This window comes from Hirundo rustica, chromosome 2, assembly GCF_015227805.2.
Source record: "Hirundo rustica isolate bHirRus1 chromosome 2, bHirRus1.pri.v3, whole genome shotgun sequence".
Classification (NCBI taxonomy): Eukaryota; Metazoa; Chordata; class Aves; order Passeriformes; family Hirundinidae; genus Hirundo; species Hirundo rustica.
In genome coordinates, this window is record NC_053451.1 from 104,117,854 (window position 1) to 104,132,734 (window position 14,881).

Sequence of the window (14,881 nt, forward strand, 5' to 3'; positions counted from 1 at the left end):
GGAAAATTTATTTCACTTGCTCCCAGGATATTGCAAAACAAAGGTGAAACGAAAACCTTTTTCTTCACCCTCCCCTTCTTCTCAGGCTGAAACCACTCTTCTACCTCCTCTCTGTCAAAGAGCACGTGTGGAATGGGAGTTTCAGTCAGCTGTTAACAGTGTTTCTGCCACTTCCTCAGTTTTTCCCTGCTTCAGCACAGATCCTTTCCACAAAGTCCAGTTCTTCAAGAATGGACTGCTCCAGTCTGAGTCCCCCATGAGCTGCAGGCCTGCCAGAAAACCTTCTCCTCTGTGGGCTTCTCTGTGCTGCAGTTCCTGCCACCAGCCTACTCCAGAATGGGCTCTCCTCAGGCTGCAGCTCCCTTCAGGGCACATCTACCTGCTCCAGTGTGGAGTCCTCCACAGCCTGTGGGGTGGAGATCATCCCCACTGTAATCCTCCAACAGGCTGCAGGAGACAGCTTGCCTCACCATGCTCCTCTCTGGGGCTGCAGGGGAATCTGCTCTGGCACACAAAACACCTCCTCATCCCTGCATCTTCACTCATCTTGGTATCTTGCAGGGCTGCTTCTCTCACACTTTTTTTACTCCTTACCCTCACAGATGCAACACAGCAATTTTTACCCTAAACATGGTATCACAGATCTCCACCCACAGGGTTGATGGGCTTAGCTTTGGCCAGTGCTGGGCCCATTTTGGAGCTGGTCGAATCTTGCTCTGTCCTACACAGTGGTTCAAGCCCTCTGACCTCTTCTCACAGAGATCAACCCTCCCTACCAAAACCTTGCCTTGTAAACCAAATCCAACAGTTAAATGACTCAAAGTCAAACACGACTCAAAGCAAAGAAATAATCAAGCAATGGCACAAATCAAAATAAATTAACAAACCAAAACCGAACACTTTCCCAAAGATATGTTCTAGCTTACACAAGAATTCAAATAAGCATATATTATGCACAATATTAGAACAAACGATCTCCTAGTGTTGCCTTCTAAACACACAAATACTGTTCTTCCCTTACTGTTAACACTGCACTACTTCAGTCACCTGTCAGCAGTTGCCTCATTTCTTCATCTTGTGCTACATACAGCAGAGCCTTGATGCTACGAGAAGGAACCAAGAACTGCTATGTAGCGCAGGCTTGCAGCCACCCGGTTTTCATGTCAGCTTAAGAGCTACATCTATTACAGGTACATTTGAAGACAAACATGGAAAAAGCAATCTGCTATCTCAACTGTCTCTGCACAATATGCAATAGCAGCATATGAACCTTGAAGTAATATGGAGTTTCAAAAACTGGTTTTATTGGCAAAGCCATTTATCACCAGACATAACATTCAGCTAGTACTCTATAACACAAAAGTACAGGTAAACTGGATGTTTGACAAAATTCACAGGCATTGCAACAAGAAAACTGAACTCGGTATCTTCACATTATGAAATTCTGTAAACTGCAAGTCTGACATGAAGACAAGGAATCTTAAAATATTATCACGTCGGGAAGGTTCACTGATCCTCTCTTTAGTAACAATCTCTTATTTTTAAGAAGCCTAGGTTAAGAATTCCTTTGATGAATGCCTTTTAATAACACATAATGGAAACTACACTTTCATAGTTGTTCTTCACCCTTGACCTTCCTTGAAATATTATTAAAAACTGAGGAATGAGTTTTGAGAACAGTAGGATACCAAACTAGACCTGAGTCAATGAGAAAAAGACCTCTCTCAAAAATATTAAGATCTGAGAGTCCATGTCCGGTAAATTCAAAAAACAAAACACTAGCCACAAATGACCTGTGAATTAAGTGATGTCAGTGTGCTCCATTTTTATTACAGCCATCTTTTACTTACAGTTTGTTGGTTGACATCATCTTCTCCCATAGGTTCATCCACAATTTGTTGTCCATTCTGTAAAAAAGACACAGAAAGTGGAAATAAATATTGAATCCAAGTACAGAAACAAATATACTGGAGATAGGCTTTCATAGCCTATGTACTCTCCTGTCCATATTCTACAAAAGAAGGTAATTGAAAGTAAACATGGAAAACTCCCTATCGGTGACATGTAATGCCACTCTTGCTTTGATCCTTATGTATTCTCAACCTGGAGGAAGTCACAGTGAGAAATATATGAAACCAACATTTGAAGCATTTGAAGCCACACTACTACACAGCTAGACATTACTTTTCATTGCTACAACTTCTGCAAAACAGTTACACCTGATGAAGACCAAATGGTAAAAAGCCACACAAAGTGAACAGATAAACGGGTTCTTACTAAGAGCATGACCTCAAATAGCAAGTCAGCCCTTATTCCACCTTAAGGAAACTTTGTAACTACAGTATAGACTTAGAATAAACATTGAATGGAATTCTAATTTTACTATCAATTTTACAGCATTTACCACTTTCTGTACTTTCCCAAGGGCCATTCTATCAAGCCATGCAGAAAAAGGCTTTTGAATTAGAAATTTAGCCATAAAAATTTTTTAAAAATCTTAAATACCTTGTTGATCAACAAAGGCTTTCTTTTTTTTTGACAGTGATAGAGTCATACTTGGAGAATTTTAGAGAGCTATTTTTCCTTGAAAGACTTTGAATGACTTTGCTTACACAACAAACATGACTAATAGCAAGTTATAAGGAAAAGTATGTATTTTTCCTAAGTTATGGTACAGGGTATAACCTCAGCCATAAATTCCTAGTTTGCTCCTAAAGCTTAAGAGCAATTCATTATCATTTTAGAAACAAATAAAAAACTACTAAAAATGGTTACCATTTTCCATTGCCATTGAAGACAGAATTTTAGTTCATTTTTGCATTGTTTCCCTAGAGAACCCAAAGTCCAATTAATCAAATTTTTCAAATCCTAATTTACTTAAAAGTTACATACATGTATAGATAGTTCCCTTTTAGACGCCTAAAAGTTAATAAAAGCTGCTCAGAAATTCAGAGATTTTAGCTTCATTCCATGCCTTCTTTCCCACTACTCAGCTTTTCAGCAGAATTCTTCAGAACCTTCCCAGCATTCTTCTGTAACAACTTCTGATTAACAGAATCTTCTAGCTTGCATATGGCTAGAGGGGAATCCTTCATATGTGACAGATTAAATCCCAACCACTAACGAATTCTAATTTTCAAATACTGCAAGCACACTGAATGTTCAATCAGATGATTACCAGCTCTCTAGCAGCTTTTCTCCTCTCTGAGCTTTTTTTTTTTCCTGGAAGATGCATCTGGAAAAAGCTAAATTATAGGAATCAATATGACACAGGTGGGTTGGGTTTTTTGTTTCTTTATTTTTTTTAATATTTTTTTTGTTTGTTTTGTTTTTAGGTGGTGGGGAGGGGAGAAAGGCTGGGCTTTGATTGTCTTTCTAGTGCATCTGGCACACGGTAGCATGCTAATTTCTCATCTTTCCTGGCTTCAGGAAGATACTAGAGATTTCTGGCATGACTCTGGTCTACTCTAAAAGTCATCTCTCCATGATGGAGGACTAGTAAGAAGTCAATGACATATGCTATACATTACTACAAGTGAATATAATCTTGAAAAGCTGTCTCAGCTAAGCAGTCAATACAAGCTTCTATCTGTACAGCAAAGGGTAATTTGATAAGATGATTCTCCAAAAAGCCCACATGCCCCACACTGTAATATCTTTTACTTATAGTGTACAAGCAGTGAATATTGTATTGTACTATCCTTCCTTAAGATACATAAAATTTCAATATTATGGAACGGAAGACCAGAAAAATACCAGCTTAGCCAAGTAACACAAATGAGTGTTTTTAATAAAGCTTGTTTACAGGGAGACATATTGAGAATACATATATCATTAGCATCAAGGCTACAAGTCACATACTTCCCCTTTTCTCAAATTTATTATATAAATTAACATTTGTATTTTAGTTACACATCTCTACACTCTGTTCATGATACAAGATCGCTTCCTTCAATCTTGCCAACTGGAAAAAAAAAAAAAAAGGAAGAAAAAATCAGTAGGACAAATAAAATAATTGACTTTAGCTGCAAAGAAGGAGTCTATAATGTCCTAACAACAACAATGGCTAAACGCTGGGGCCTAAAATAGGGCAATTTGTATATCAAAACCATGTGCTCTACACTGACTCCACTCCACACGCAGATTTTCAGAAAAAGTGATTCCGGCTACAATAGTCATTCTGCTAAATAATAATGTACATTAACTGCAGGTTAAATAAGAATTTACCACATGATAAGTTTAAGTTTTCACATTTACTATTTTAAGACAACTGAAAATAGTTGGATGTGAAACCCACTCTCAGAAACTTCAGACAAGCCTCCCTTCAAAGACAAAAAAAGCGAGATCAACCTCTGTTTTTAAAAAGGCTCTAATCTTAAACCTCACTGACTTTCTTAACAGTCAACCAGAAAAACCACAGCAAACTTCTGCAAAACAAATAAACTGTTTTGCACAATCCGGTTTTCCTGTTTAATCCTGCACCCCTTACAGTTACTTTTCAGCTGAACTCAAGCAATGCATTCAAAACACACTCACTGGAACTAGGAACAAACACAAGGAATCAGCATGAGCTCCATGCAGTCTTGTCTGAGCCAGAGCACTGGATTAGCAAGATCTTTTTAAACAGGTCTACCTGTTTAATGATTATGCTAAGGGAATCACTGAATGGTAGAACCAGTTTTTCTCAGAACAGTCTGAGCCATGCAAAGTAAAGAAGAATATGTATATATGATTTATGGTTTGCTGGTATATACCATTAAATGGAAAGCAGCTGTGTATTCAGAAAGGCTACAAAGCGCACAGCCTTCCTTAGGAGTTAAAATGTAAAGCCCAAAGGTTCCTGTTGGAAACAGCACTACTGAAACCAGTGCGGAGTGAGGAGGTCAGCAGCATGCTTAAGAGGTGAGCAAATGAAATACGTTTTGTTTTGCTGGGCGTAGACTCCCTCTAGCATTTAACTAGCACCAAGGGCATGCCTCGATGACATAACAGACTGGGAGTAGATATAATAGTCTGATGAATAGAGAATAAGAGAAAGCTGAATATGTATCTTTCACATTCTCAGATTAGTTTAATTCAAAAGACAGTGACTCTAGACTTTGATTATTCGTCAGGTGCTCTCCTCCCATAGCAGGACAACTAAGTAAGCAGAATTGATCCAAGATCTGGCTATTCTCAGTACTCTGGCTCCAAAAGTAAAACACATTCCAAATGGCAACACAAGAGAAGTATAAGAAAAATAACAGAAAAGGTCCACAGAAAATTTCTACTTGCACCTGAATATATCAACAATCAATTTCTGCCTGGGAAAGGAGGGTGCACATCCCTTATAAAGGCAACCTATAAACTGATCTTCCAATCCACTCTGATTCAACTTACTATTCTGTTTTCCAGTGGAAAAAGTCATGTTAATTAAGGTACAAAATTTGTTCCCCCAAAGCTTTTAAACCTGTTGCCATATCTCACTAAATTAGTAGAAATCAATACCGAAACACAGCTGGGTTCCAGCAATTTTCCTGAAAGCATATGGACAGGAACACAAAGAGATCCTACAGGTTCTCTGCTAGCTATAAAGCAGACAGACACCAGGTGATCTTTATCAGGCAGCTGGTACATGAATGCCCCCCATATGATCTGACAGAACATCTGACACAAAAGTCAATCAATATTTCTAGCAATCAAAAATTACAGGTTTCAACCCACTGAACTCTGAGGATGTACGAACTCTTAGGAATTTCCTGGCAGAAAGACAGTTTAAAGAAAGTTTTTTTAAAATTCAAGTTATTTCAAATCTGGACCAGTAATACACACCCATAAAAAAACCCACACTGCAGGGATGACGAGGTCACAAGTAGCGTCATATGTTAAGGTACTGGCATCAAGAAAACACAGTCATACCAAACCCTTTGTAAGAAAGCAGTACACCAAGAAATGTAGCCCACATCCCTCCACAATCAATTAACCACTTCCTTCGAAGCACTGAATATCCTGTACTTTACATACTACAATTAAATATTGATCTGCAAGTCATAAAGGCACTTTTTTTTTTTAATTATGGTTCCAACATTTACTGCAAGAGACCCAATTAATCTCAGAAGTCTGGCAAAACTCACCTGCACAGTAAACCTAATGCTTTTCATATCTGCTTTTCTGATTAGCAATGGATCCACATGGGTCATTTTTTATGTACAATACAGCACCTAGCATCCATAAATACAATTAGGACTTAGCAATCTGGGGCAGGATATCTTGTTTTAATAATAATGTCAGGTAAACATCATTCCCATTACAGTGTTGTTTACATGTATCCAAAACATCACTTGAAATATCAAGTGGGCAAATCATTGTATTTCCTATTGTACTCATTTCTTCTCTTTTCCCCTTAGTTTCATCAGTAACATGATAGATAGCATACACTCCAAGTGGCAGCTATTGGCTTTTCCATGTTTCTGCCTCGTAGCAGAACCTTAAAACTCAGTAAAGACAAAAAATGTTGTATTCTTAGACTTAGCAATTAGTCAACACTTAACAAGAGTTAAATCAAGAATTAAACTGCGTATCAGTGCAGAATGATGCTTTGAGGACACAAATAAGCAAAAGAGATAAGACATCTGAATTGGACCCTTTACAATCAGACCCCACTGTTATGTGGAAGTTCTGACATGCCAATGAGTAACATAGGTGATGAAGATCAGGTAACTCCTAGTTGTCAACTACCAAAACTTCCAGACTCATCCAACAACTCCAGTTACTGGATTTAAACACATGAGAACTTCCAGTATTATTTAGTCATTAAAACACTGGGTATACATAGATCCGAGCTCTTTTTCTCTGATGTTTTCAGGGGGCTCTCAAAGCCCGAGAACCGTAAGGTCTTTGGATAGAGTAAAGCAGTGACAATGCTCCTGGCTTCTTTCAAAGCAGCACAGGAATTCCCACTGGAACACTCATAACAAATCTGCTGTTAGCAACACAAGGCGCTGTGTGGAACCACATTCAGTAAAAACCTTTCCAACTGTGCACACTCAAACTTGCTATTCTGAGCAGCAATGAGCTACCCCGAGAAAAAATTTGTAGGTCTGCAAAAAAATAGTTCAAAATAGACTAAGGGGACCTTAAGAGGTCATCCAATCTATCTCTATGCACCAAAGCACAATCAGCTATTCCTACAATGCTGCTCACAAGACATTTATGTCTAAGCCCTTCTTAAATCTTCAGTAGTTTTCACAATCTATTCCAGTGCTTAAATAAAATATAAGGCTTTAATAGGATCTGAATTAATGACTTGTGCCCTAACTTCGGAGCTGTGAAGCCACACAGATCCAAAGCACTTACCTAAATCCTGACCTGATTAAAATTTACTAGAGGTAAATAGCAGAAGTGAGCCATCATCTTAAGAATTCTCTAGCTGTTCTCTTATAGCACTTATCCAAAACATTTTGCATATACTGTTAGAAATAGTACATGTAAGTATTAAAAACTCCTTATTAAAAAAAAAAAAACCTCTCAAGTATTTTAATATAAAACTTTGTTAACTCAAGTTCCATGAATTCCAGATAATTTATTCTCAATTTTATTGTCTAAGGCAACTGGCTTCTTCCTTTGCTGAGTATTAAAAGAAACAACAGGATGTTGAAACTTGCCTCTCCACAGACAACCTCAGATAAAAGCCATTAACTTGCAAATCATTTAGGTACAAAGCCAAACTTCTTTAAGTTAGGATACCTGGGCAACTTTATGTGATTTTGTAAACCGTATCTACCCTGCCACCTTCTTCCTATCTAGTATGACTCAAGAGTATAGTTTGGCTATATAGAAAAGCAGTCCCCTTTCCTGCACTGCAATGCTTTCCTTGGCTGGCATTTGTCCAGCACTGTGCCAGGTCACGTCAGAAAAGAACAGTAAAAAGGCTTGCAGCTCTCAGCAAGTTTAATTCTCTGAATTAACTCATCTTGAGGTCAAACAAATGCCATAACGTTACTCAAGATGTTATACTGTTATAAAATCTTTGTCTTGGACAAGCTATCTATGTAGTTAAAACCAGCTCCAAATCATGTGTGGTCGTGTGTTCACAAAAAAAACCCCAAAACAACCAACAATCAACAGCCCAAAAAAATAAGAAAAAGACAGGGAAGAGAAAGTCTCATTTAGTTTCCTACCTGTACAAGTGGATGGGTAGTAAATTATTACACTTAACACATCAACTCGGCAGCCTTAGTAAAACAAAGCCAAAAAATGCACAGCACCGAACCCCTGTTCACCTTCTCCAAAGAGGAAGAAATACACACATTAGAAATCGCCTACCTCAATATATCCAACCACCGCTGCACACATGAAAATAGAAGAAATTCCTCCTGCTTGCACACATAATCTTAAGAGTGACTCTGGCACCTGATAGTGTACAAATTGCCAAGCCTGCATCTGCACGAGAAGGCAGGTCCCAGGGAAATGCCCTGTGCCGTCCTGGGCTCCTGCCAAAGGACTGGATGCACGCAGGGAGGAAGTGGCAGACCCTTCCCTAGGAGCAGGGGCACGCACAGCAAGGCTGTGCCCTGCAGTTCCCTGTGTCACACACACAGGTTTTCAGATGTGAGCTGCTTCCTCAGAATGCATGACAAATTCAAAGGGTGAGATTTAATACTGCAGTCAACTAAAGCTTTACTCTTTACGCTTACTTTATAATTTATTATTTTGATACATTCTGCTAAGAAGAGAGAATAAGCTGTGGAACAACTTCACTATTTCCTAAAATTCAGGATTTCTGAAGTGACTATATAACAGTCAGCTACAGGAAGACACGAGGAGAAAGAATCCCCATGAAGCTAAAAGCTTTGTCTCACGAGTAAGTCTAACAGCAACTAATTTTGGCAAACACGTTATGCAAGAAATAATTCAAATAATATTTACATCCTAAAACCATCACCTCTTGAATTTACGGGACAAAGAGGGTTTTATTTTTCAGAGTTATGTATTGTTGGATATTTAAAATCACAACATACCATTTCTTCATATTATCTCTGCTTATAGCTAAGCATGTTTCAATAAATTAATGCTTGGATTAAATTATTTAAATTCTTTTAACATTTATTTTAATTTAAACTTAGAAACGATCAGGAAACAGGCCTAGACCACAGTAATGTATTTTTAAGATACATACTCATACACAATTGAATGGCTTCCCTGAATAAATTAATTAATTAATAATAAAAAATATTGTAGCATATTTCCTCCAAAAATATGTAAGTGAAGCATTAAGCATACCACAGAGGTTTCTTGCATCAAAGGCAACACACAGTAACTATTACTGATAGAAATGAACTAGCAGTAACTTTGTGGTCAAGACGCTGGAGTAGGTCCCAAAAAACCAGAGTTCATGTAGTTCTAGAACAGACTCCATGAATGATGTTAGATAGGGTCACTAAGCTGTTGAGCCTCATTTTCCCATCTGTTACACAGGATTTTTTCTCCCCTCTATTTCCAATGGGTGAGGCATTTAATCTTATTTCAGGGAATAAGGAGAGAATAAGTAGCATGGTATCACGTATGCAGGCATATAGCACAGCAACTGGGATACTCAACCACTTTGTCCAAACTTAAAAATTCCCTGAATGGATTCTAACCTTTTCCAGTTTTACTGATTAAATTGTTCTCCTCTTGAAAGTCACCAAGATTGAAACCAATTATATGAATTCACTCTGGCCTGAAAAACTGCTTAAAAGTTTCAGTATTGGAATACGGCTGTGGACTATATCTGGTGAAAAAAAGAACCCAGACAAAAAAACCCCAAAAACACAAACCCAAAATAAAACACCTCCCCCAACCAAGTGCCACAGAAAAAAAGCACGACTCCAAACCAGTATTTCAAATGAGTTCTTCAAGCTGGTAGATCTGCCAACTGCCACGAACAGTCAACACACAAATCTAATATTTTTGATGTGCAGAAATAACCAAACACCCACCTCAGTCTATGTATCATTGTGACTTTAAGTCAAGCATTTCAAATGACAAATAACTACAGTCAGCGTGACAGACCACAACCAATCCAAAGATAACAGACACACCTTTAAATGTGTCAATCTGCTTACATCTACTTTGTGTTACATGTCCCAGCTGGGGCAAGAAATATTGCCTACACTACAACAAGCAAAAAAATAACAAGGTAAGAACTGCCTATGTCATGAGAAAACCAATAAAACCATTCAAAGAAGTTCAACACCTTTACAAGGAAACCAAGAGCTGCAGAGAGCACACAGTAGTGCATGAAGGTACTGAATTCAACAAAGTAAAGCTCCTGCCCACTCAGCTGACCACAGGACATCATCACAATGTCACGGACTAGGACTGCATTAACTGAAAAACAAAGCAGGTAAAATGGTACCAATAACGGCATGAAAAATCGAAACATGCCCCCCCCAACACTTTTCATGCAGATGTTTCTCGAGACAGTATTTACATATATGTTAGATCTGTCATCTATCACAGCAGTTTGTGGCATAGTATATACTACTTATTTAGATGAGAATTAAATTTCCAATTCCCATTTTTAACTCAGTACAAGAAAATGCCACCTCACAAATCAGTGCAAAATTCAGATTTCAGAATGTACCAGCAGTTATGCATAAGAAGTGACAGTCGAGCGCTGCACATAATTCTGTCTATCATGGAGAGACAATGGATAGTCCTCAAAATCCCCGCAGTCCATTCAGGTGATTCCACTTTGGCTTTAACTATTTACCTGTGCTGGCTACACCAGAAATGGCTGTAAGCACAGCCTTTGTTCCTGTGGAAGACAAGTACATCACTGATTACACAGTACAAAATGTTAAGAGACAATCACAACCACAGGCTCAAGGCTACAGGTGGCAAGACATCTGACAAATTTCAGCTTCCAGGCCAGAAATATATATTGACATAGAGAATGCTACACTGACAATCAGAACGAAATTACAAAGCAAAATTTACATTATACTAGTTTCTTTAAAATAACAGTATGACTGTTAAACGCCAGCACTCCTTGTCTCAGGCAAAGTTCAAATCCTGGATACAGAATATTAAACTATTTGGGAAGGAAGATTCATACCACCTATTTAAACACCCGAACAAGTGACCATTAACCCTGTCAAGAGCAGTGGAAAAAAAATGAACTTTCTCCACAGCCAATCTGGAGCATCTAAATTAAAACTCCTAACGATATGCTCCCAGAAATGTCACAAATGCTTCCCAAAAAGTCTAGCAAATGGCATCTCCTTATGATGGCCAGTTCTTTCAACATACTGGTGCCCAAAATTTGGCTGCCATAACTGTATCCATTCTCCTCCAGCTGATATTAATATGCATAGCTGGAAGTACAGATCAAAGGATCAGGCTAGTTATTCTGGCGTTCAAATGCAAACTCCAGTCATCAATACTTAATTTGCTCAAAAGCAGATGACTTGCAATTACAGGCATATTCTCACCATGAAAAACAAACCTATGCTTGTTGTGAATCCTGAGTATACCCTGAGTCAACAAGAGACAGCATCATTCCACAAGCTTTAAAGGTGTTGTGATTTACAACATGAAACTGAAACTACACATATTATACAGACAAAGTATTTTAAAAATAGTGTAACAACTCTACACATTGAAAAAGCTGTCAGAGATGCAATGTGGATCACCAACCTATTTGCACCTGTAGAAACAGAAGTCCTGGAAATGATTTTTGAAAACGATAAAGCCACATTTTATCTGAAAAAAAGTTGTTTGTTTTGTTTTTTAAGAAAGACTATCCTCTACTAGTTCTGCACAGCTAAGTTACAGCAGCTGCTTGTGGTTAACTACACTTCCAAACTAAAGCTATTTAAAGGTATTCTAGTGCTCCTCCTAAATTTGCTCACCCATCACAGAATATCACCTCCTTGGTGGAACCACTGTAAATACAGGACTGCACTGGGAAACAAATCAAAAATCAAGTCAATTAAAAACTTCATGAGTTGTTAAGACAAGGAAAGTGTCTGAGCTGAGTTTTAGAGCTCAAAAATCTGTAATTTCATATGCGAACAATACAGCGTTACAAGAACTGTGTCAGCAAATCTGAGAGGTCAGTAGAAACGCTTTACTCAGAGTTACAGCTAAAGACATTATTAGTACCAAACTATGACTGAAATCACAATGAGTTTCAGGCAAATGTAAGAATATTTTTGCCCAAGGATACTCTTGCAGAATAGGATCTGTAATTAGGATATTGCTATGCTACAGATAAACACTCATGCAAATCAAAAATCTGTTATGTATTTAGGTCACTTGTCTATGTACTCGAATTAAATTTATTTATTTTTACTAAAATATCTTTTCTTAAAGTCATTTCACATAAGCAACCTAAGTAACTTTTCCCTTTTGAGTGTCATCTGAGAAGCTTTTGCAGGTGCAGCCTGGTCTTTTAAGGAACTGTTTATTCTAGACTAGGGCCTTGGAGTGCAAACCTGTCAGTTCATGCTATTTCATGTTTTACTAGTGGTCCTAGACATTTTTTGGTGATAAACTACTGTAGACTCATGTCAATATAAAAGTTTAATTATTTTTAAGGAAGTGATAAAATACACTTGTTTCAAGAAGTTTATGACAGTGATTTAAAAACAGATGATGTCTGAAATACACTAAAACAAGTAACAAAATATAATCATGCATGTACACACATTGGAAATAACAATCTATTTTTCTACCTGTCTAGCACATATACTATTATTGAAGTTAGACCGCATGCAGTGAACATCAAAGACTAAAGCAACAGTTCCTTTTCTCTAAATGATTAATCTAAGCGTTTTCCCCTACCACCTTCTGCCCCACCCTCAAGCATCACACTACTATTGCAGTTACTCCGAATTTAAAATCATCTAAGATCATTACTCCAGAAGTCTATGAACAACTAGCACGAATTTAAAAGTAACTACAGTATCTGGCAAGAATTTAAAAGATACATGTGCCTGTCAGATCTGAACTGTAGGTTCTTCTGAGTCCCTGAGATACAGTGACTTTCAGCAGAAGGATCACAAGACAAAGATCAAATGGACAAATCCTGATACTGCAGAAACGCTGCATTGGTCTCTCTTGCTGCTCTCTAAGGAGAGAGTCCTAACCTTGCGACTAATTGTTGTGAGCTGGCCCGGCTCCACACCGTTCCACATCAGCATCACTTGAAGCAGCCTGGCCGCCTATCAGCTGGAGCCGATTCAGGTCGAAGCTGCACTGTCAGGAGCAGCTTTTCCTTTTCAGATGGAATCTGGTCACAAAGTAGCACATACACTGTGGGCTGCTAAGGCGACTCACGGAGCAAGCACGACTGACTCTGCAGGTGAGTGTTTATTTTACATCGACCCGAACCAACAGTAGTAGGAAAAAAAATTTAAATAGCTGAAAGCTCCTATGGCCTCGGTGGCAAGTGACTCTAATTTCCAGCCGCTCTCATTATTCCAGCCTAGGAAAGCTGACACGCGTCCTGCCTAAGAAGGACAGGCACAACACGCACTCCCCGCTACCACAGCGGGAAACCTACACTTGCGTGGCACCCCGGGGATATTCCCGGCAACGCCGCCGTGCACAAAGCTTCACCCATGCCTCACCACCCCTCACGTCCCTGCGGTTTCCCAAATGCTTGCGAAACTGCCGGCAACCCCATCCTGTCGAGATAAGGGGGCAGCGGCACCGGGCGGGGACCCACACGGGGAGCGGCAGCAAGGCGAAGGCACCGGGCAAGGCGAGGGCACCGGGCAAGGCGAGGGCAGGCCTGGCCCTCCTGCCCACCCCGAACTGCGCCGACGGAGGCGGCGGGGCCGCCCCGGGAAAGGAAACTCGCCGTGACAGTAACCAGACACCGCGCTGGAACAAAAGCGCCCGAGCCGGCGGCCACCGCGGAGGCAGGTTACTCCCTCCCGGGAACGGGGCGGAAGGGGAGGGAGCGCGCCGGGAGCAGCCCGGTCCCGGGAAACACGCCCCGAGCCCGGCGCGGGCGGGGGAGTCCCGGCCGGTGCCGGCCGTGAGTCAGTGCCCCGGAGAGGAAGCGGCGTGCAGGGGCCGGCGCTCGCCGCGTTCCCTCGCCGGGCCGCTGCCCGCCCCGAAACCTCGCGGGGGGAAACTCTGCCCGTCCCCTGAGCGACGGCGGCACCGGGAGTCCCGGTCCCGTCCTCTCCTCACAACTTTCTCCGCGGCACACCCCCGCCCGCCCCGTACCTCGGTGCTGCTCTCGGCCGCGCTCTCCACAGCCATCTTCTGCCAAGGGTCTGCCAACTGCGCCAGGGGCATCTTCTCCGTCCGGCTCCCGCAGCCTCCGCGCTCCGCGTTCCCGCTACCCGGCGGGGGCGGCCAGGCAGGCAGCGAGCGCTGCGGAGGGCGCGGGACAGCCCGGCTGGCTCCGGCGGCGGCTCCTGCGGCGACTGCTGCCCGCTGCCGCCGCCGCCGCGGTGCGCCCGTCCCTCCCCCGCGCCCTCCCCGCTGCCGGGCGGGGCCGCGCTGCCGCCCTCCCCCGGCCCGGCCCGGCTTCCGCTCACGACATGGCGGCGGCCCCGGCCCGCCCGCGCCTGCGCCCGGCGGCCCCGACCGGCGGCGTTCTTTGCGCACGGTGCCCGTGAGGGGCCGCGGCCTCAGCGCCGCCGCCGGGGTGGGCTCGGCCCACGGAGTGGGGCTGCGGGAACCGGGGCTGCTACCGCCCCCCGGGCTGCGGGGAATGGGAGACGCGAAGAGTTTGTTTGCGCAAACAAGCGTGGAGGGAGAAGTCGAGAGGCGGGTGAGACGTGGTGTTGTGCAGAATATCATTAGGCAAAGAGGGAAAGGAATTAAGGTGTAGGAATTTGTTTTTGTAGCAACACCGTTTAAGTAGTAGTTGGAGTGCGTGAGTAGGAGTTGCCTC

General features: G+C 41.4%; 1 protein-coding gene across 2 annotated transcripts in view; it reads right to left on the reverse strand.

Moving 5' to 3' along the window:
- The window catches only part of RPS6KA3 (ribosomal protein S6 kinase A3), a 76,706-nt gene extending 62,333 nt beyond the window's left edge, over nt 1-14,373 (reverse strand). Inside the window, exons 1-2 of one of the 2 annotated variants that reach the window (XM_040054578.2) lie at nt 14,206-14,373; nt 1,851-1,907 (exon numbers count right to left, since the gene is read on the reverse strand). In XM_040054578.2, the coding sequence (XP_039910512.1) occupies nt 1,851-1,907; nt 14,206-14,277 (129 nt within the window). In that variant the 5' untranslated portion in view covers nt 14,278-14,373. The remainder of the gene's footprint in view (nt 1-1,850; nt 1,908-14,205) is intronic. The other variant, XM_040054577.2, reaches the window with a different exon arrangement.
- Nucleotides 14,374-14,881: the final 508 nt, after the last annotated feature.